Source organism: Pomacea canaliculata, linkage group LG2 (assembly GCF_003073045.1).
Source record: "Pomacea canaliculata isolate SZHN2017 linkage group LG2, ASM307304v1, whole genome shotgun sequence".
NCBI lineage: Eukaryota > Metazoa > Mollusca > Gastropoda > Architaenioglossa > Ampullariidae > Pomacea > Pomacea canaliculata.
This window is the reverse complement of record NC_037591.1, coordinates 25,461,884-25,485,328: the sequence shown is the minus strand read 5'-3', so window position 1 is coordinate 25,485,328 and position 23,445 is coordinate 25,461,884. Positions and strand designations below refer to the sequence as shown.

Below are 23,445 nucleotides of genomic sequence, written 5' to 3'. Positions count from 1 at the left end.
TTTCAACATCATGTATTTATTATCAATTACTGCAGGTTGTAAAGCGGCAAAGATATAGACTAGTGTAACACATGAATGAGACAATCATTTAGATAAACCAGGCAACCCAGCATTTAGATATATTTCTGAGAGAACTCAGAATTTAAATAAATTTCAGCGGCGGTCCAACAATGGAGGGGAAAGAAAACCAAGCGCACATCTAGTGGTTGCTGTTGTAGTGAGCTCGGTTTGAAGGGGCCGAGAGAAACCACTTGATACACGTCCTTCCTCTTGCCTCTTCTGTCCTCTGGAACTGTGTCGCACCATCTTGTCATAGACAGTCAGTTAACGTCTACGAAATCACAGTCACAAAATTACTGTCATCAAACTGTTCGTGAATGGCTCCATTACAAGCAGTCTGCTCAGTCTTCGTTAATTCAACGTTCTGTTAGAATGTCTTGTCCAGGGTACGTGCCGGGCACGTACGGACGCCAACAGGGACTTCCGCTGACGTCATGGGCAGTCAGTGGTCAGTGCTTGCCTGTACTAACAGTCGGCCTGTTTTCCTGAGGTAAATGAACGCCGTGATGGTTCCCAAGATCAGACCAAAGGACAGGGTCCCGAAACCGACGCCTCCCATGGTCTCTGGAAAAAACATCACGTAACAAGTAACTGCAATACGCATTTCAAACAACTGACCGCCTACTAGCAAGAACCAAGCTAAGAGCAGCGAAAAATGTGCTACTGGAACTATGTCAGGTGTAGGGTTGATCAAAGAAGGAACGACAATAGCGGCGGAGAACCTTTTTGTCCCAATTTGGTAAAGTGAAAGAACATACCCACAAGCTGGAGTGTTTCCTTTCGGACATTATGGGACTGGCACAGAAAACCTAATGATTTTTTTTTTTTATAACTTAAGTCTTAGAATTAGACATATCTATTACATTTTTGAATACCAGTGAATGAGGTAAGCAAGAATTGAGACAAATTTAGTAAGATGAGGCAAGAAAAGATGTAGCGGGAGGCAACAGTAGGTATCAAGAGGTCAGTGGGAGTTGTACCTGGTGAGTACCGATCACTTCCAGTGTCCTGGCTGCTCAGCGGAGCCCTTGTCCCGGACGCCGTGGCTGTCGTTTGGGTAGGTTGCAGTGCTGGAGGAAGGCTGGCTGACCACCCAGTACTCGACCAGACTGGTGGACAGCACTGTCATGCTACCTATCTGCGGCAGACAGCAGAAGACATCAGGCACAGTGTTGACTTGTGTGTGTTGCCAAACGCTAACTACTTCTGTTTGTATTTTCCCTTCTTCCCTTCCTTCCTTCATTCTTTCTTTCTTTTACACACCTGTCCGCCTGGGCCTTGTCCTGAATGACAAGAGAGTTGCCACGAACAGCACTAGCGAGCGCATCTGCAGCAGCGTCCAGTTCTGGCTGCGCACGCACCTGGGCGACGTCACCGGTTATTTTTGGGTTTGTCCAGTAGCGTTACGCGTATGTGTACGTCACTCAAGTATACCACCTGCAGTCAAATGTTTAAACCAGGTAACATGCAAATCTTTGACTAATTAGAGAGATTTACGCCAGGACTAGAATCATGGCGAAGAATATAAACAAAGTACGACATGATCGTCACACTGAACATGATCTTCCTATTATCTCTGATCTCAAACAGTGAAAGAGCTCACCACCCACACTTGCAGCTCTTCTTCTAGTCGGTGCCACCCACCTGAATTTCTACAATCCTTAGAGGGGACAAACCCGTTACTTTGATGATGGCATTTTGTACAGCAACTCTAAATTGCCGGAGGTTTTTCTGGACAGTTGCAGCAAACTGACCTGCGGAACACAGTAAAAACAACAACAAACTGAACGCAATGTTTTACTGACCTCTGTAATAAACAAAAATTCCCGTAACATGAAACTGACTAATAAATATGCAAACAATATAAGAGTGTCTTTGAGGATGGGAAGGAGGTATGAGGTGTTTTAAAAGAGCGGACAGGGAGGATACCTGAGACAGCAAAGTCAAACTTCCGGCGCCGGGTGGACGTGAAGCAAGAGGACACGTCGTAACGCAGGACATCAGGATCGGCTCGCACGAAGTGGTAGAAGTTGAAGTCGTACTGGGCGTCTGCCAGCAACAGCTTCATCTGGACAGGTGTACCGCTGGGACTGCCGGTCTGAGCACGTGCGTCCTCCACCGACGTCCAGTTGGCCTGCAAACACCGACTGGCCTTATCAGTCCCTCTCTGGCTTTAGTCCCGCGCTGACTTTTCTCATTACTGGCTTTAGTCACCTAATGAGTCACGCTCTGGTTTTAGTCACGAACTGACGTCACTGGATGTAGTCACACGCTGGCTTTAGTCGCTCAGTTACTGGCTTAAGTCCTGTCTGCTGGCTTTAACTATAGTGATACGTTCGCGCTTGCACCTTATGACCTGGTAATGTATAAACAAATATTATCAATACACGTTGTCGCCTTGGAAACGCGCTTACCCAGTTTAAAGTGGATTCCTACCATCTGTAACATCGTATTATAAGGCTAGGTGAGATTGCCCTTATGTGTCCGACATGCTGAGTGGGTGCAAGCACCAAGCGACCCCTCGATGATCAGGCGCCAACTACTGCGACAAACTTCACCCTGATGTAGCCTTAGTTGCTGGCATGGCGTTAAAAACAAACAAACAAACAATACTGCGACAAACTCCTAAGGGAAGTGACGTCAGAAAGCGTGGGACACGTACCGCTCGGAAGCACCATTCCCACGTACTACTCGCGTTGGTGACGGAGCCATTGGCGACCCACGCGTCACAGGAGATGCCGCGAACAGTTTTCTGAAACCAATAGCCATGACACACACATGCACACGCACGCACACACGCATACTTAAATAAACAGTTGCACACAGACTCGTCATCACTAGCATACATGCACAGACGTGGGAAAAAGAAACAATCAGGGTAAAGCAAAAGTACATCAGTAAATAAACAACAAATAAGGGAAGAAACAAAATGACAAAGAAAGAAAAGAAACTGTCAGGAGTGGAGTTCAGGACAGTCTGACACAAACCTGCCCAAGGTAGACGGGCTGGACTTTGTCCAGGTAGAAGAACTGCTGGGCTGTCCGTAGGTGCACGGTGGTGAGGTCACCGGACAGCACGACGTCACCCAGCTGGCTGCGCTCTATGGGCGTGACGCTGCAGTTGCCCAGCTCGCGGTCCATGATGTACGCGACACCTGGCGGTCACAGAATGGGTTTCGTCAAGCTATGCAATTCATTTTGTAATTATAGAATGCATTCTACAGTTATACATCCCATAATTATAGAATTAATTCAATTTTATAGCTACAAATAATGTTTAATAGTTATACAATCATGCTTCCCAGAATGCACCGTGTCGTCATTTCCGCCGAGTGCCTAAAGTCACAGCTAAGAAGTCTTTTCACAGTCACTGGCATGCAATTGTCATTTCACCTTCCGCCGGGACTCAGCTCGAGCTGACGTGTGTTCACGGGAATAGAAACAGTGGACGTGCCTCACGTGCATGAGAACACACGATGTGTAACTAAGGCAATCAGTTGTGGCGAGCCGTGAGGAAGGAGCTTTGTATTTACTTTGTATTTGCTTACGCGGGAGGAGAAAAACCCACGGCACACATCGTCACAACTTAACGGTGGCCTCATCAACGTCTCCACTGATGATGTCGCTGCACATCGTTGAGCCACCATCGCGAACTTTGACCGGTGTTATTGTTTAATGGCTGACCGCAGCTCAGTGAGGCGCACTAACAATGTCAATAATAATAATACATGACGTAGTGAGGCGTGGACTTAGTCTTCTTGAGTCGGATTATACTTGCAGCCTTGTGAATGGTTCGTGACGTGACGTGACATCGTGTGGCGTGACGTTACTTCCAGTGAACTGATGACCTTAACTTATGTTTATGTTGTGCGCTTTGAGCTCGCACCGTCGACAGATGAAGACTTAAAATAAGAGTAAAATATAAATCGTGGTGACATTGTCGCCAGACCTAGATCAGACAGTGACACAATGAAAACATTAACCCTGTTAGGTCGACATCTTATCGAAGGCCCATTAGCTCAGTTGGTTAGAGCGCCGTGCTAATAACGCGGAGGTCCTGGGTTCGATCCCCATATGGGCCAGCAAATTTTTTTTTTAACACGAACACATTGCGAGGTGATTCACGGTGCCTTCATTAAAAGCTTTTACAGAAAAGTATTTTGATCAGCGTTTTCTCGGAGATGGGAAGATGAGAGACATACTAGTGGACCAGTATCTGCATCATGGGCTGCCTGCTGTGAAAAACCTACTCTAAACATCTCTACATTATGGTTTCAATATCCATCCAAGGCTACCTGTACTGAAGTCGTGAATTTCCGTGAGAGGGCGAGGTCCGTACTTGAGCATCTGAGCTGGTCCCGGACTATACTCCAGCCGCACTAACTGCATCTGATAGTCGTACCACTCCTGCACACATGTAAACACGCGCACAACAAACAAACAAACAAACAAACAAACAAACAAACAAACAAACAAACAAACAAACAAACAAACAAACAAACAAACAAACAAACAAACCAACCGTCGTTAAAGGCAAGCAAGTAACTAACTTTTACAAGAAAGTAGGTGATTATTATTCTTCTTATTCTTATTCTTATTTTTATTATTCTTATTATTATTATGTTAATTTATAAAGAGCTTTACCCATCATCAAAGGCTAACTCAAAGCACTTAAAAAAAAAAAAAAAGAAACAGACACAAATAATAATAATAACGGTCTCAAAACAAAGAGTTCATTGTGTTCTCGTGTTGAGAAGAATCCTCATCGTAGATGCAGTCACTATAATAAATTATCTCAGTCTGACAACCAAAATCTCCATTTCTAGCCAGAAGGCAACTCAGATTTTTGTGTGGAAGCATAACCCTCGAGACCATCAAGGTACACAGTTCATTACTGCATCTTAATGTAGCCAAGAGATAATGACATCGTCTTGTTGCGATACAGTAAATAATCATCTCTGTGTATGACAGGTAGATGTTACATCTTACCCGCAGGAAGGTGACCTGATGGTTGGCAGTGCTGACGGCTTCCATGGTAAAGGAGAAAGCATCAGGCAAGGAGGGCAAAGCCTTGGTGTTCTTCCTCCCTGGACACACGATCTCATCGGGGGTCTGCAACACACAGTCTCTTCTCGTTACATCAGTGGGTGAAGACAGAACTCAGACTAACATTTCAACCCCGACTGCTACCACAGGGTCTTCTTTACTTTTCCTCAAGAAAATCTTCTTAAATAAACTCCTGATGTACATGTGTGCAGCTCTTGCATCATTACTTGTAGAGTTGTTGCTCTACAGAGGTCAGTCTCAAATAAATGTAGCAGAGGATGTAGTGATATTAAACTTTGAAAGGATGTTCTGTGCTGAAATGTATTTTAGAACTTTTAGAATTTCAATCTGAAATATTTTGACTGTAGCTTCAGTTTCATCAACCTCCAAACAGCTAACGGGTGAGGTGACCGAAGGAACAAACACAGAGAGAAGCGAGACTCACAATAAGCTACCTTACCTCGAACACATCTGGCCTTGTAATGAAGTTTTGGAAGTGCAGAAAGTCGTAGGTGTGAGTGAAATTGTGGGTATAGTTGTGTCTGACTTCAGTCGCCACCCCATTCACTTGACAGCGGACGGGGATTTCTGGGTACCCAACGGCTGTGTCCCAGTTGTTCGGATCTAAAAGGAGAAAGAAGACCACAAACATCCAGCCAGACAGAACGGATGAACAAAAGGAGAAAGACAGGCAGATTCACATTATTTTCATGGAATTTGGGGAATGTGTAGAGAGTGGTAGTGTACTGGAAGGGTCACGTGATACTTGGCTGCCAAATGACAAGGGTGCAGGCCTGTATGGTGTTGACACCCGGTCATCCGGGCACTCACCGCTGAATGACCAGTACACGTTGACAGTGGCATCCATCTGGTCCACGTACTGACAAGCGTACCAGCGGCGCACCCGTATTCCTCGCACCACACCCGGACCAAGGTACGCGGAGGTTTCATCGTCGAACTCGAAGTGTAAGGCCCCGGATGGAGGGAAGATGTAGCCTTTGCCCCCAGAACCTTCGTAGCCGAACAGGAAGGTGTTCTTGTCGGTTGAGAGAGCGTCTGCGTAGCAGATACCTGTAAAACGAAAGAACGAATAACGGTAGGAAGAAAGAAACCCACTGACTTGCTCTGACTTGCTTGTATTTGTTTCTACACACCCTGTCAACCGTTCCTTCCCTGCTCAGGCGACATCGAGAGGATGCCCAGCTATCAAGGGATGGAATCACAGGTCCTCTAGTCTTACTTTGTACGTCACTTAGCTCTAGTGACAACGTGATGTCACACAAAAACTCTTCGTTAAAACGGTTAACTTCAGGGTAACCCAAAGTGACGTCAGAAGCGCCATCTCATCCAGTTTGGGAAATGTTTTGGCTCGAGCATCGTATCAGTTCCTTTCTCTACCTCCATTTTCCAAACCCCGATAGGTCTTCAATCATCCATCCATCCAAACATTCACCGACTTACCGACTAACCGACACCTCTACACACTCACAGATCCACTACAGTACATGTGCTGCTACCACTGCCACTACCAGCTACGATAAAAAAAAACAAAAACAAACAAATCCAAATCACTTGAAAATAAGTAATAGAGTTTAAAAAAAGTCAAAATCATACGTTCGTTGGGGAAGATGGAGAGCATTTCGTTGGTGTTGTAGTCGTAGTACAGGTAGAAAGGCTCGCCGTCCTGCACCTGATGTAGCAGCCCGCGGTTGTTGTTGTAGTCGTAGTACTCGTGGATCTCCGTGGACATGTTTTTGTTGGTGATCTTACAGTCCACGTGCACCTCGAATGTAGTCGGCACATTGGGGCGTTTGGGAGGCTCTGGGTAGTCTGGGGGGCCAGAAACAGCGGGTACTTTATTGTTATCAGAGGGCATGCATCGATACGGGTACCTGGGACAGACTGAGCTGATCTCCACCAAACATTCACACCAATCCTCTCACAACCACCTCAGTAGGAAAACAACCATGAGAAAAAGTTGGTGTATCCGAAAAAAGAACGACAAAGCAGGGGGATAGGGGGTGGGAGAGAGGAAGTAGTATAATCTTTAGAGGAAATATCAAATAGTCATTATTGCTAGTAGCAATCCTGCAAAAACAAGTCTGGTTCTGCCTTGGTTCTGCCACGTGTCCAAAGCCAAGAAAGGATAAATAATGACACATGAAGCTCATCTCTTCTGGTTATGTAAGTGATTTGAATAATGTAGACTCTATACGTTACTCTGTTATGATGTATGTGGGAATATGCAGCAAGAGTTGCCTATTCTTTACTAATACACTTTTAGTCAAAGGAAATATGAACTCTCTTCACAAACTATGTATTATGGCTTTAATTGGAGCTTCGAACAATCTCTTTTGAAAGCAAAAATGCGGACAATATCTATGGACTAAAGGTTAGCGACAGGTCCTCACATCTCAGCGGCAGACATTATCACAGGTCAAATGTGTTCAGTAGTTTTTGAAAATACACCTGAGGGAGTTTAAAAAAGGTCACAGACACCAGAGAGAGAAACCAGAGAGAGAGAGAGTGGGAGAGAACTCCCGATAACAGACAAGAAAGTTGTTTTGTATGTTTACGTGCTACACAACAACACGCCAATAACACGTCGATAGCAAGTTATTGTGACAGCTGATCTAACAAGGTCAGTGTACGTCACGTGTTTATAGTACGTTGGAAATAATAATAGTAACAATAATGGGCTCATCGAGCTTTACACATCCCAGTATTCACCAGAATGGTATAAATAAAAATAAAGTACAGTGGAAAACGAAGAACAATGGAAGACTCGTAAGCATGTTTTAAAAAAAAACAAACAAACAAACAAAAAACAAACAAAAATAAAAAACATAACGAAAGAATGACGTCACGGCCAGACGGAGTCTGCTGTAGCATGTTGAAGGATGGAAGGACAGGAAAGCTCAGCAGACAACATATGAAGCATCAACAACTCAAAACGCCCAGTGCAAGTGGAAATGCATGTCCAAAGAAAAAAAGGAGAGAGAAAGAGAGCGAGGCACACGGTTGTCCAACTTTGTTGTGGACACAGATTACAGGTATAGCTGTTGTATCAGTGCAGAAAAAAAACATGGAATGAGCCTGGACTTGCCATCATATGTATGTAACTCCCGTGTGTGTGGTCTAAAGTGTTGTCAGAGTGTTTGTTAATGGAAGTGCGTGAGTGCGTGCTATGAACTCGGAGGTAGAGGCCTGTTGTACACAGTCAGGGAGGAGGAGGAGAAAGTGAGACGATTTACCTTTTGAAGGTGGTGGAAGATCGCACACCTGTTTCTGAAATACCGCAGTGACTGTTACTGCTTCCAGGAGCAGCACCACCAGCGCTGTCTTCCACATCAGGAGACCACCCATGGTTGCAGTTGATGCTTTCGCTCGTCAACGGCCCATGAAGGTCAAGCATGTGCCCGATGGACGGGGGTCAGGGAGGAAAAGGGAAGGAGGCGGGGTTGCTGATGACTGAAGCAGGCGAGCGTGGACGTGACTTCAAGCAGGTCACAAAAATTATCTGAATATCACTTCGCTACACGAGCGATGTCGAACCGTGTGATCCGCAAACAGAGCTCTTCGACTCGCAAGGGTAGAATGTGAGAAATAAAATCTGATGGACATGAGCTGAGGTTTGTCCTGCGCGAGAAAGTGAAAAGTTTATGATTACGAGCGAGCAGCAAGAAAGACAAAAAGTCGCTGACAGAAAGAATCGTTTACTGAGGATGTAAAGGAAAGAAGAGAGAGAGAGGGAGAGGGTGTATTCATCCAAGAAAACAAATTTTTTTTTTACATAAAATGTGGAAAAAAGATGCTGGAAAATGTCTGCGCCATTTAGTTGCCCCCATTCGGTCACACGAAGACCCAGTCCACACTTACATCTACAACTTACATCTACAACTTACATCTACAACTTACATCTCACCAATGTACATCTCAAGAACACACGTCACACACTTACTTCAAGGCCCTCGCCAAGATGGCTTGGTTCCAACGCACACCTGAAGCTCGGTGTCTTCGAGAATCAGCAAAGCGTGTCCACACGATGGAGGGTCTGTACAGTCATTCGTGACCGTCACCACCTGTCGCGATCCCAGCGGTAGGCGGAGCGCAGTCGTCGAGTGTTTGCGGGGCGACACCCACAGTAAGCAGCACTGATACTGCACCCACCCGTGCCTAGCACTCGATGCTTGACACCCGTATCTGGGATCATCGAGAACACCCGTTATCGTCGCCTAGGTCTCGATCAGAGGTAGGGACGATGATAACCAGCGTTAGCCTACTCTAAATCTCTAATACAGATTCTTTTCATGCTTTTCTAGCGCAGTGGTGTGACAAGGTATGACAGATACAGTCGCAGGTCTACATTTGTCATGACACATGGCCAGGGCGGTCAAAATCCATTGACATCTAAAACGCACGAACTGGAAAGTGTAATACGCAAATCAAACAATAATATAAGAATATTATAAAGAAGCTTTGTAGGCGGAAAATTTCTTTCAATTCGTTAGCTCATTTTCACTTAAGGAGGTTTCCAGTAAATTAATAGTTTGTACAAGGGTAGCAGCAGTTTTCTCATTTTGTGTCTCATACGTCGGCTGATCTCTTACTCAGAGTAAGATTAATTAATAGTCGAGCATCTCACAAGCTGGGGTGAGCTGGTCCAACATATCTAACCATGCGAACTACCCAGGTCATACAAGGCACCTTCGTGTGTGTGTGTGTGCTTGCGCGTGTGTGTGTGTGTGTGTGCATGCGTGTTTGTGTATGTGTGTGTCTTTGGCCGCCCACGCTTCCTTTCGCCATCAGCTGTCCCATGAAAAGGCTATTTCAGTGGTTCCTCTGGTTTCATTCAGCACACATGCCCCAGTCATTTCCATTTTCTTTTTTTGGATTGAGGTTGTCATAGTTTGTGCTGTTGGCTCTTGTAAGGATTTCTTCGTTAGTAATTATGTTAGGCCAGAATATCTTGAAAATTTTTTTCAGACATTTGGTTTGAAAGGTCTCTAATTTCGGCCTGATTTTAGCTGATATCTTCCAGCACTCATAGTAAGACCGAAGGGACATTGCTTCTAAAGATCTTAATTTTGTATTCTTTCTTAGAGCTTTGAATTTCCACAAATTTCTTTTAGCATGGTAAAGGCTTGATTTGCTTTGATAAATCTGTTCTTTACATCCTGTTCTGTATCTTCATCTGTTGTTACTAGACTGCTCTGGTATGTAAATTCTTGGACTTTCTCTGATTCTTTCTTATCAGTTGTGAAGGATTCTGTTAAATTGGCAATTTGTCTAATTTTTCTATTTTTCCTGTGTTTACTTTAAGTCCTATTTTTGATGCACTTTAGGTTAGATTGTTGATGTTTTCCTGCATGAAAGTCTGTATACAGCGCTTTTATTACATTTACTTTTTCTGTGATATTCCATAGTGACACATGATTTTCCACAATGACTCACGATGTATGCTATCAAATGCTCTCTCAAAGTCTGTGAATAGAGTAATGAGTTTTTTTTTGGGTGAGAGCAGGTCAACTGTCACACTCACCAACAGGATGATGCGCGCTCAACCCGCGAATGGAAATATGATCTAGGATGGATTACAATACATAAACCCTTATTTTTCATCATATCTTAATCTGAAATGAAATGAGGGTAAAAAATGCCTCCAAGCCTTCAAATCTTTTTACATCTACTGTAGAGACTCTTCTTGTTAAAGCTGTTGTAGTAGTCACACAGTTTTACTCATTAAAGGGAGATAACTATGCCTCGCGTGTGACGCGTCTTACTCACTTACCTCCCATGTTGCACATCGTAGCTACCACCTCCCTGTTGCACCCTCTTTCTCCAGCACGTCCCCCTCCTCTTCTCTCCCACTTCATTCTCTTCCTCCAACACTTAGGTTTGGCAGATCATGTGCGTGAATATGATCGACTGAAACAAAACGTCTCGTGACATTTTCTTGGAAGAAAAGAGAAAGCAAAGAGAGGCAGCTATCTCGGGTATTGATCCCCCTCCACGCACTATTAGCGGCTCGTGGTATCAGCATGTGATTACAGTCTGCAGCTTCCTACGACACCTGCCAGACTTCCCAGCCATCTTCCAGGCAGGAAACAGGCTGCGAAACCAGAGAAGACGAGAACGTTAGCGCATGCGATGTCAGAATAAAGCAAAAGACAACAGTTTAGTACATTACCCTGATGTCCTGCAGGGACCTGCTGTGCTTACATACCTGAGTCGGGGCCCTGCGTTTTGAAAATTCATTTTTGTTCATCTTGAGTGTTTTTACATCGCACTCTGCACGTGGATGAATGGATGTACACAAATATAGGAAGAGAGGAAAGCATATAATGCGTACCACTTCAAAAACAATTGTATGTGGATATGAGTTTGATCTCTCTAGCTGTGAGCTGGTTCACTGAGGACAGTGAAACCGGCACTTGACAACTCCTATAATACCAAAGTCGTGTTTGTTAATGATCTAACAATAAACAAATGATAGTGGCAGCCCCTTCAGAAACAAATGTGATAGCAGCAGGTGTGTTTTCTTTTGATACCCTTTAACCGAAATCTTTGAGTATCCAGGGATGGAATTTTAAGGGATATTTTAATGGAAACAAGCGAGTTCCAACAGCTTGTCTCATTCACTTCTTTGCCTTGGCAGAGATGTCTAGATTTGAAGTGTACCAGCCTGCTAATGATGCTAACCAGCAGAATACAAGAGGACAAAAAAGAATGATGCTGCTTTTTCAAGAAATGTCAACATTGATGAATATGATGATGTGGGTCAGGGAGAAAATAACAAATACAAATGATGAGTGCTGTTCGATAGTCGTATTAACAGGAATTATGGTGTTATTAGGACCTGTTATAAAAATATTACAACCACGCCCTCCGCAGGTGCTGCTTCAACAACAGACGACAAAGCCATTGCTTGTGGTTGAGTATGTTTAGTCCTTCTTCGACATGCGACAGGTGTGCATGTGTAATCTGCAGTCTAAGTGATGCCTTAGAACTGGCGGTGATTAGTACAGCTACCCCGCGACTTGACCACTCCAGTCGTCATGACGATCGGTCACCTGGGAGACCGCCAGAGGAGGGTGTATGACGATGGGAGTTTTACGTCTCCCTTCAGCCGTTATCTGGAGGTGAGCACACACTACCTGCGCGGCTGAACACCGGTCCTTGACCTCTGCCGGTGGCCCACCCATCGATCAGGGATGACAAGACACGCTGGCCAGACCCTCTCTGCCGGCCTCGGCAAACGGAGATAGTTTATTCACCCTGACGGAAAATGAACACCCGGCTCTCACGATTTACGGGTTCCTTACTCGTGTTGGGAGCACTAGTCTATAAGAAGTCGTCTTCGTCTTATTCTTCGTCGTCATCATGTCGTGTCAGGGTTCCCACCGCCCTTGGGTGACCATGTTAGGTTCAAAGGTGAGGACCAATTCCATGCACAAGCCTTCAACAGAAGCAGCAGCATTGTAGCGCTCCAGTTCTTTCTATAATTAGCCGCTCGGCTCCCAAGGGACGAGAAGACGGTTTAGCATCCAAACCCTTACTCCACCATCGCCATTTGCAGCCGAGCATCCACCGACTGTGCCACCGCCACCATGACCATCACCTCCACCACCAGCGGCAGCAGCAATCAACACAATCGTCTCGCCTCTGGGCTGCTTTTATCACCCCTGGCATGAATTACAGCGACCTGATCAAATAAATCGTTGCCTCGTAGTCTAAAGCTGTTGTTTGGACACCGCGCACGACCACTGGCGGTTGCCAGGCCCAAGCGGGACAATCTGCTTAGCCTGCGCAGTTTTCAGGGCCCAGTACTTAACTCTCCCCCAGTTTCTGCTTATCAGGCCAAAGCCACCGCTACATGGCGCTGGAGGTGCCTGACGATGACGATGACGCTCCCAACGGACTCCGAGTGGTGACGTCAGGATAATTAACCCGACTTGCTCTCCTGGCGAGTCCACGGCTACAGTCCTGTTGTCGGGAGTGTCTTGTCACGGACTGAAGGAAATGTATTATGCGAATATGTATTATGCGATTTCAGGTGATTGGTGGACGTTGCTGAGGGAACGAATGCCTGATTAATTAAAATATTTTATATTTCATAAGACACGGAAAATACGAAATACTTGCTTATCGTTTATTTCCGTCTATCCCTACGTCATCGATTATTTCAGTTATTTGCGGAAGATGTAAAGTAACAGAATCACATAAAAATAGAACTAAGCATTGTTTTACTGCAAAGCCCTATCATCTAGTAGACATATTTGTCTTTTATCACACAGCAAGTCATATTAAACAGGACGGAGGAAGAAGGAAGGTCTAAAGCTGAACATATACACCACCATCGTAACGGATAAAAAGACAAACAATATATCTGTTCTTTGCATGCAAGTCATTAATTTCAAATCTCACAAGACACGAGAATCAATATTAATGTTGGTCAGCACTCGATGATAATTATACTTGCCCTCCGTCAATTATTTCTCGCTGTCAGTGATGCTCCTTCAGGAAGTGCTGAGGGATTGTAATTCTAAGATTCAAAGCTAAGAAGTCGTAAGCTTTCTAAAGTATTTAGGGCGAACACAAATAATCAGGCAGACAACAAACTGAGGAGCAGCGATGGTGAGTGTAAATAAACATTAACTGTCAAAATTGCAATTGTCGCAGCAGCAGCAGCAGCAGCAGCAGCAGCAGCATAGCTAATACGATTGCGATTTCTTTATTCAATACCACTTTCATCCCTACCATTATTTTCATCCTTTCATCTATCATCTATACGCTTTCTGCAGGTGATAACATAACAGTGTTCAACGACAGAAAAAAATTATTATGACAGAGAGAGAAGAGAGGTGAGATGGGTAAAGAAACAAACAGGAAGTGCTGGGCTCCACAATAAAATAAATAATAAAATAAAAAAGATTTGAACTAGATAAAAAAGACTAAAAAGTGTAGAGCTGCAAGATAAAATAAAACAAAAGTAAAATGATATAAAATAAAATATGCTGCAGTGAGGAGGCAGCGCTGCAGGGTTGCGACGGGAGCGGTTCCTCGTGTGCAGCGCTGTGCTGGAGATGGGCGGAGGTTGCAGGCAGCTTCTGAAAAAAAAAATGTCACAAAAACACGATGACAAAACTTGTATTGTGCTTGCAGGCTTCAATTTTCCTCCTGTCACAAGCAGGCAAGTCGAGCAGCACACAAAAAGCGGAGACAATCAGTTCGTCCTCATCTGTAGGGACGCATGCGCAGATGGAGGCTGGAACCTGTCAATTTTTAAATCAGCCGGAAAATAGGTTTGAACTTTTAACATGTATTAGTGAGTATTTGAAGTGAGTGTAATGAGTGAGTGAGTGAAAAAGAGAGTCTGTGCGTGTGTGTGAGTGATAGAGAGGGAGTGAGGATGAACACTTCAAAAACACTTGCAATATTAATCGCACAACACTTAAAGACTCTATTTGGGCAAGATTTTCACTTTCATTGGTTATGGTTGACAACGGCTAGACAGTTTTCAATGGCATAGCTCTCCTCCTCTCCCTCCTCATGCACATTACATGTGCAAATTTCCACCAAACACAGCTTAATTACTTTTCCATGAAATATAAAAGTTGCATAGAAGCTTTCAAGGAATTATTTAGGGCTCAAAAGATAAACAAACAAGTAAAGAACATTTAGCGATGTTCTTTCTGCACAGAATTTTCTTAATCGTTCATTTTTTTTTAAAGGCCAAGAAAAAAGCGCTCAACTATCTTCTCGCAAAATCGTTGATGGAAGGCCGTAGACAGGCGTGGCTTTTATGAGGGAGTTGTAATGGGCAGTGTGTATGGGCGTGACTGATTAAAGACATGGTGGGGAAACAGGTTCCTGTGACGAGGTCCGTAGGGGGCGCGCCTGTTACCTGGAGAAGAAAGCTGATGGAGGTGGTGTACGCAGAATCCATCGAAGCTCTGTGTGTATTTGTGATGGGTGTTCAGGAGACACGATGAGGCAAGAGTTTGTCTGTGAGATGCTGTTTCTTCCGTCCAACAACTAAACCTTAAAGTCCAAACAGGAAGTAGATGACGCCACAGTCAGATGGTCACGTGTGATGCATTGCTCAGGGCTCCACGTGGTAACTAAGTAAACGCAACTTCCTAACAACTGTGGTCTGTCTGGATGTGAGACGAATGCAATACTAATTTTTACCTAAAATAGCTTAGTGTGTTATTTATGTGTGTGTGTGCGGGGATAACTCTTTCCCACCTAACCTTGTACTCACAGCGCAAAACCTACAGTACAATGGGAACACAAAAATAAAAATAAAAACCAAACAAGCTGTAGCCGTGTGGTCACTCCTCTATCGTCTGTAAACAAGCAGCTGTCACAAATGACGAGTGGTAGCCACGTGACGCTGTACGCTCCATATTGAGAGAGAAATCAAACCATGCGTGCAACAACACGCAGCTGACAGCAGGCAATTGCAACATGGAACAGTTGGGAGACCCGAGATAACGCGGTCGTCTCCGACATAAATCACAGGCATTATCCAACACGAGGCGGACATGTCCGGCACAACGCTGACGTCATACACTGTGGTAGGGCCGGCGGCCGCCATGGCTGTTTGCACGGCGGTCACGTGCCTGTCAGCTGCGTGTCTGGCACGTGTTCTCGGCACTGCAGTTTATGACACCTGGCTGACATGAGGCCACTAGTAATACTGTCAGACCACTCTCTCCAACAGCTGGCTGCTGGCTGAAATATGGCTGATCAACGGAACTCGGGACACAGTTTTACTTGCCGTTATCTCTCCCGTTATCTCTAAACCATCATCACATTCCGTGTAACTCTTAGAAACGTCGATTGAAAGATGTTTTAATTAAGTCAGCTCTTTATTTTACAGCGAATCTGCCGCTTGCCTCCGTTTGTCTTTCTATTTATCCTACCCTGCCTACTTGCCCCCGTCTGTCCTTCTGATTCCCCTGTCATTATTTGTTTGGCTGACCTTGTTTATTTTGTCTCTTTGTCGACTTTCATAGTCTTTCTGATTGCTGTGTCTGATTTCTTAGTTGCTGCTTATTATTGCATATTTTATGATTAGTCTGTTTGTCTATCTTTCTGTTTACCTTGTCTTCTGATTCTCCTGTCTGTCCTGCCTACTTGCCCTGACTCCTCCCCCAGCCATCCTTTATCCTGTGTGCCTCCCCTTGCCATCCTTTATTCTGTTTGCCTCCCCTAGCCATCCTTTATCCTGTGTGCCTCCCCTTGCCATCCTTTATTCTGTTTGCCTCACCTTGCCATCCTTTATTCTGTTTGCCTCCCCTAGCCATCCTTTATCCTGTTTGCCTCCCCTTGCCATCCTTTATTCTGTTTGCCTCACCTTGCCATCCTTTATTCTGTTTGCCTCCCCTAGCCATCCTTTATCCTGTTTGTCTCCCCTTGCCATCCTTTATTCTATTTGCCTCCCCTTGCCATCCTTTATCCTGTTTGCCTCCCCTTGCCATCCTTTATTCTGTTTGCTCTGAGCATGCTCCTTACGAGTGTCAGTATGCGGTAGACAAATCTTTCATTTATTATTTTCGACTTGCCGTGTCTGTTTTTCTTATCTTTCTGTCTAGCTACCTGTTTGCGTATGCCTTCTTTGACTGTTCACCCTTCTTGCTTATCTCTGCATTGCTGCACAGATTTTTTATGTCTCCACTTCTTTCTCTCTTCTTTCTTGTTCGTACAAGCTTTGTTGTTTTTTCTTTTATCACAGCCATGGTACATGGTACTCCTATGGATGACGACGAATGAGGATGAGTGGATTGGAGAAACTGATAAAAATCAGGCTATGTTTGTGGAGAGAGAATTTTTTTTTTGTGGAGAGAGAATCGTGTTTACTTTTTCTTGTATCCTTTTCTCACCATCGTCAGCAGCGGTGTGTAGCAAATGTGACGAGCGCCGTAAATATGTCCCCTTAAAGACTAACCTGAGCGGTTTGAGTTTTTTTTCAGATATCAGGATATAGGCGATAAAAACCTAACCTGTAAATTTCAGCCACCAAAAACCTATCCGTTAATTAATTATCCGCTACGATTCGCACCTGCGATCAGCGAGCGCCGTAATTATACTACGTGAAGAGTGACAGTTGGGATTATTCGGATGTCGACAGTCTCCATTTCTCGTGGTTCTGTAAAATTGCTGCTTTAACACGAGAAATGCAGACTTTCAACGTCCGAATAATCCGAACTGTAACTCTGACGTGTTGATAGCTGGCAATGTTGTGAATGGTGTACCAGCGTGACGTAGTACACTGTTAGCGTGACGTAGTACACTGTTAGCGTGACGTAGTACACTGTTACGGCGCTCGTTGATCGCAGGTGAGAATCGCGCATTTGAACGGATGGGTTTTGGGGGCTAAAATTTACTTTGTATCAACCGATATCTGCAAACAACGCAAACCATTCAGGTTGGTCTTTAACTACACCGCTTTAAAAAACCTTTTTTTTTCTCTTTCCTGTAAGAAGAGGTCAGGTCACGTGGTAAAGTGTCTAGTGGTCTGATACAGTGCAAGGACACTGGCTGTGGGTTCCTAGAGTGGGTGTCGGTGAACGTGTACGTCTGTAGTGGAAGCGTCAGTGCGTTGTGCGCTGTGATCGAATCCCACAAAGTCACAGAGGTCTGGCATGGTCTGGTGATGAGAATCTGATCACCGCTTGTCCCTTTCACCACCGCCTCCCTTCCCCATCCACCAGAAGACCTCCAACCTTTGCTTCCTGAGGAATTGGCGCGAGCAGTTCCCCTGATGACAGACACGTCAGAGTTTTCAAATGCCCGCCTGCCTGTCTGTACACCCTCCATTTTTTTGGTCTGCTGTCTCTTGTGTTTTTTCTTGTTTTTCAGCATCATTGTCTAGCCATGCTTTTCAACCTCACGCTAAGTGATCTCAGTCAACAATTCAATTTTACACATTCTGTACTCTCCTTCTTTAAGCCCATTCTGAACCAGACAAATGTAAGACCAACGCTCGACCAGATTTGGCAAAGTTTTTATATAACTGTCACGTGAACACTGCAACTTTAGGCAAACTCTTACTCATAATTATTTGTCTGGTTAACAGCTTTTACGTGCATTCTTTATACAGACTTTACACACTGCTTCCTGGCTTACAAGTGCTGCTTCTTTGAAGTCGCTTAAAACACAACTTTAAACCTACCTTCACCACCTCGCCTTTGAAAGACATCAAGGGTTCGTTTTAACAATAATGCTGTTGTGCCAGACTTCATGTATATGGTTTTCTTTTGTGTGCCTGCTAATTACTTGCTTTGGTGGCAAAATGCTCACGCGTACACGTGATTTCTGTGAGGAGTACCTGGAGAAAATCCCTAAAGGCCAGTCTTGCGAACATGCAAATTACAAATTGTTTTCTTCTGTAAAGAGTCGTGAGCTTTTTAGAAACAATGCTATTTATTATTATTATTATTATTATTATTATTATTATTATTATTATTATTATTATTATTATTATTATTATTATTATTATTATTATTATTATTATTGAAAACAGTTTTAATATATCAGATAATCTTTTGATGTTTTTCTATTTTTCGCCATTGTGTGGTGAGGGAGATAAACATCCCTGACACAGGTTGCTAATAGTCGACAACATCGCACAAAGCCTACTCTCGCCAGGATTTCTACTGTCCGAGATCTTTTTGCGAGCCACTGCGCGAAAGCGAGGTCGTGACGTCATAAATGCTACGTCTGCGCCTACACGCAACGTGGAGGCAGTACGGTGTCATGGCAACAGTCTGGCCAAGTTATGTACGCTCCTATCGATCTTCATTTCAAGGTGTGTTTTTACGTGCGGGAGACAAAAGGGCATTTGACGGGGGAGGGGTATGATGGGAGTTGGGGGGGGGGGACACTTGTCCTCCATTCGCGTGTCTTGCGCTGAAGCTCCACCAAGTCCTGATTTATGTCACGTGATCTCGGCAGACTACCCAAGCGTTGCCATGGAGGCACAGAATCCATCGTAAGCCCTTAGACTTCTCCGAGAAGTTATGGGCGACAAAGGCCTTTAAAAGCAGAGTGGGGGTCCTTCACGACGATGTCCGTTCTTTTATTACAGATTTATCTCTTCCTGTCTCCGTATTCCTTGTCCATCTTTCCGTTTTTCTTTTCTACTCACGCGACATCACATTTTACTGGTTTTCCGTTTTCCAAAATTTTATGTTCCTTTAATTTCCTTTTTTTACGTCTTTTGTAACTGCTCGTTTGTCAGTTTGAATCATTCAAGCATATTCTGTAATTTTACTTCATCAACATATTTTTATGATTCTGTTCTGTTGGGGAAAGCGGATAGATGACTGATGTCCAAACCGTGAGACGCAGAGGTTCGATACCTGTATAGGGCAGCAACCTTCGCTCCTGTATGACCCAGCTACCTGTTCCATGAAAGTCTGGGGAAGGTAAGGCAATGTTGTACTTGTGAAAACGTGGAGCCTGAGGAAAGCAGGATTTATCATCTCACCTCTCCCCAACGACCTAAAAGGTGAGGGGACAACTTAACTGTGCGTACCTGTGTCTGAGTGTGAGTGCACTCTCCTAAAGCTGGTCCAGAGAAACGTGAAGTCTCTAACCTCATGGCATGACGTTTGACTTTACCTTTTTAAATGCATCGAGCCCAACTGATGGCGATCAAATGCTGTGTCACTGGACGATGACGACAAAAGCAACGATGGCAACGGCAATAACGATAATGGTGAAGACAATGGTGTATATCGTACACATTAAAAATAGTTTACTGGTAAACAACAACAACAACAAGGTATTGGGAAGAAAAGTGGCACGCGACATCGCCTTCCGTCGAACGCACGGCAGCAGCGACTCCATTTCCGTCACGCACGCGCTGCACGCACGCCGTAGAGCGACTGAAGAAAACGAACGTCTTCGTGGTGCATCAATACAGCGGTGAACCGATAGAGAGTTTTGGTTAGCTGAGTAACGATTCCACGATATCTTCCGCTACTGATATATACACCAGTCACTGCTCTCTCCACAACTGTAACATCCTATATTGCAGACGGCTCCAGCCAGGGAGGATGACGAGGACGCCCACCTGGTACTTGGGAACAAGGAATGATGAACTGAGTCTTGGAATCTTTAGTCTACTTAGTCGAGCGGGTAGCCTAGTGGTTAGGGTAGCCATGTTCGATCACGGCGGAGCGCATGCTCACTGGTGTGATACCCATGTGAGGTATAGTTTCTTTTTTACATCTCTCCGCGCCATTTGACCCAGCTGCAGACTGGGTACCTCACTCTGTAGAGCAGTGGTTCTCAAAGTGTGGTCCGCGGACCACTAGTGGTCCGTGGGCATAAGTCAGGTGGTCCGCGGCTGACAGTCGTCATATGTCAGCAAAGTGATGTTTAAAGTGATGCATTCCTCGCATTAACATTTTAATTACAAAGAACGAGGTATACGTAGCTTTATGTCATCTTATTACTATACTTATTTTACAAAAGGACATATAGTTTAAAATTAAAATGAAAAAAATGCGGCAATTTAAATTTGAAATTCATAGTACAGACTGATTTTTAGGCCTTGGTGGTCCGCCATAGCTTTTACTTAAGTAAAGTGGTCCGCGGTCCGAAAAACTTTGAGAACCACTGCTGTAGAGGATGGGGAGGGAGAGGAGAAGAACCGTTCTCACTAAAGCCGAGATAAGTAAGGGTTCTAGCTCCTTAAATTAAAAAAATTAGAATGGTGAAAGCATTGCAGGGTCACAGAAGGATCTTCATCCGGCATGTACTGAACGCGTGATTATTAAGAGTTGAAAGGACAGGAGGAGACAGCTCAACCTAACATTGGTGTGATTTGAGTTACGACAAATGAAATATTTGGAAGGAAAGATGAAAGAAAGGGGAAAAATGAAAAGCGAGCTTAATTAAACCGCGGGCACTAACAAAATTATGAACAGAACACGTGAAACGTGGTGCCACTCACTAAACTTAGAATAAATAGGAAGCGAGGCGAGAAATGGTGTAGGTCACGGCGCATGCGCGGCAGCTGAAGGAAATGCATGCCGTGTGAATCAGCGGCTTGGGAATGCCAAGGGGAAACTCAGGGATGCGTACCTGCCAGGTTGTGTAAAGCGTAAGTGGCAGGTGCAAGTGATGTAGCGTTACAGCGCCGTGCGTCAAGGTGTGGACCTTGCAAGGGATGTATCGATACAGCCGCGACCGCAGAGATATATCGTTACAGCTCCAGGCTCCGGACCTTGAACTCCGAAATGAGCCACGCCCTGTCTCTTGTCGGAAGTCAGGTCTGGTTTCCAGGAGCGTCCTGGATGGAAACGTCATTGGAGGAATGACAGAGGAAAAGGAAAAAAAAAGGGACAAAACAATAGTTTACGATTCTAGGCGTTTCTTCGAATCACGACGAGTAATGTGAGAAAATAATCTATCAGTCGACGTGAACTTTTTGATCTACTAGTGCGTAGGTTGCAATCAAATCGCACAGCGGGTGCGCACCTGGTCTTCTCTTTACACTTCTGTTTACTCTGATTAACTGTGATACATCCGTCTACGTCGGTTGGGAGGAAAACAGAAGAAGGAATAATTATAATAATCAAGGTAAAGAAACAGGACTGGGAAAAAAAGGAGTAGGGTTGGAAGGGAGGGAATCAGAGACCAGGGGAGTTGGGGTCGCAACTTTACAGAATACTGGGTAAGAAGTTTGAAATCTCGAGAAATTACATTCAGAGTATAGGAAACTTGTACCATAATATACGTTACACTGGCCCACATTCCTTTCACACAAACCAACACCAACGATCAGAAAAAACACAAATTGGAGAAATCAGAAATTCAGAGAACTGAAATTTAAGTCGCCCATAGTTCTATTTTAAACAGAGGACTCTATTTGGTTTTCATTCCATCTCACTGGCTAGCCGAGTGGTTAGAGAACTGACGTCTGAACCTCATCGCGGACCGGTTCGATTCCTGTGTAGCGCAAGAATTTACTGCAGTATATCCAGAATGGATACCAGGCGCCATGTAGGATACGGGGAGGTAATGCAGCTAGGGACAGAGATAGGAACTGTACTCGCAAAAAGCTGACCCCGAGAAAAAGCGTGATTTCTAATACCTCCCTCAACGACCTTAAAAGGTTAAGGGACGACCTTAACCTTACCAACTCTGTGCTCGCGTGTGTGTGTGCACAAGTAAAGCGAGTAAATGCTCTCCCTTTCTAGCTGCCTCCGTTGGAGTAGTTAGCCCCTGCGGCTGTGGAGAGCGCGTGCCACCAGCACCCCAAGTGCTAATTGCTAACTGATAGCCTTCCTTGTCTCAGCCACGCGCTACCTGAGGCACAGGAGTTAGCGCCGAGACTAGGGATGACTTCCCCACTGATGGAATTCCTGATAGGCAACGGCAAGGATGAAGAAGACGATGACGATGATGATAATATGCTAGGCTCCGATGTTGTGCGTCTTATGTTTTATGTAGCATGAACATGCTGCTGGTGTTGGTAGTCACCAGTGTGTGGTTCAGCTGTCCTTTAACCTCTCAGCAGAGTGAAACCACCTTTTTTGTTTTTGTTTACTTTCAATCAGATTACATTTTTCAAGAATCATAGTTTCAATTGTCAACAACTCTCTTTCCAAAAGACTGATCATGCAATTTTTATTCCATTTTTTTCTGTCTTTCCATGTATGTGCAAGTAGTTCATCCAACGCGTAGAACATGTCGATACTGAGGCCAACATTTTTCACATGAACTCCCATACCCAGCTCGCCTTCCCAGTTTCCTTACATAAACCTCTGCTTACCTGAGACCCGACAAAGAGGTAGGCTTACACGAGCCAGCTCTATCTTTCCTTCCCTCTCTCGAGGCTGTAAACTATCGTGGAAAAAAAAGTGGATGAAACATCAGGGAATCGGGAAACGTCTCACAGCTCCTCCTTCTCTCCCCCTTAGTTCCCACCTCCCCCGTCTCTCGCCAACCCTTTCCTCTTCTTTTCTCCCAGCAGTGTTGGCTTTGTTTTCTCTTTTTTTTTCGCGTGGTTAAAATCCACACACTGAAAGCCGATTAGCTACAGACAGAAAAGAGCAGAGCATCTTTCAAGGTGCATGCACAACTGTTTTGTGCACGAGCTGGACTGCAAGCAGACCTTCTTTTTGGTCTTTGCTCTGGTTTACTCCGAGTCCTGCATGGTTATCTTACATCTGACACGAATAGTAGTTTAGTCAGAGCACTAGCACTGGAGGCTAAAGACGCAAACCAACCGGTTCGAAACCAGTTTTACCAGGAATATTTATGCAGATGATTCAGCTGTTGAACGGGTACCCGAGAGAGGGTTAGATACCACCCT

General features: G+C 44.6%; 1 protein-coding gene and 1 non-coding gene across 2 annotated transcripts; one reads left to right on the top strand and one right to left on the bottom strand.

The window, feature by feature from the left end:
• Positions 1-8,703, bottom strand: LOC112557990. The gene is made up of 13 exons (XM_025228168.1): positions 8,360-8,703; positions 6,720-6,935; positions 5,937-6,176; positions 5,566-5,729; positions 5,049-5,171; positions 4,355-4,466; positions 3,048-3,214; positions 2,723-2,812; positions 1,990-2,194; positions 1,705-1,814; positions 1,324-1,497; positions 1,041-1,198; positions 1-624 (listed from the first exon to the last, which is right to left on the bottom strand). Exons 1-11 carry the CDS (start codon positions 8,469-8,471, stop codon positions 1,432-1,434), a joined length of 1,605 nt encoding a protein of 534 aa, XP_025083953.1. The 5' UTR covers positions 8,472-8,703; the 3' UTR covers positions 1-624; positions 1,041-1,198; positions 1,324-1,431.
• Positions 4,068-4,141, top strand: Trnai-aau. The gene has a single exon. It is a non-coding gene; the product is annotated as a tRNA-Ile (tRNA).
• Positions 8,704-23,445: the final 14,742 nt, after the last annotated feature.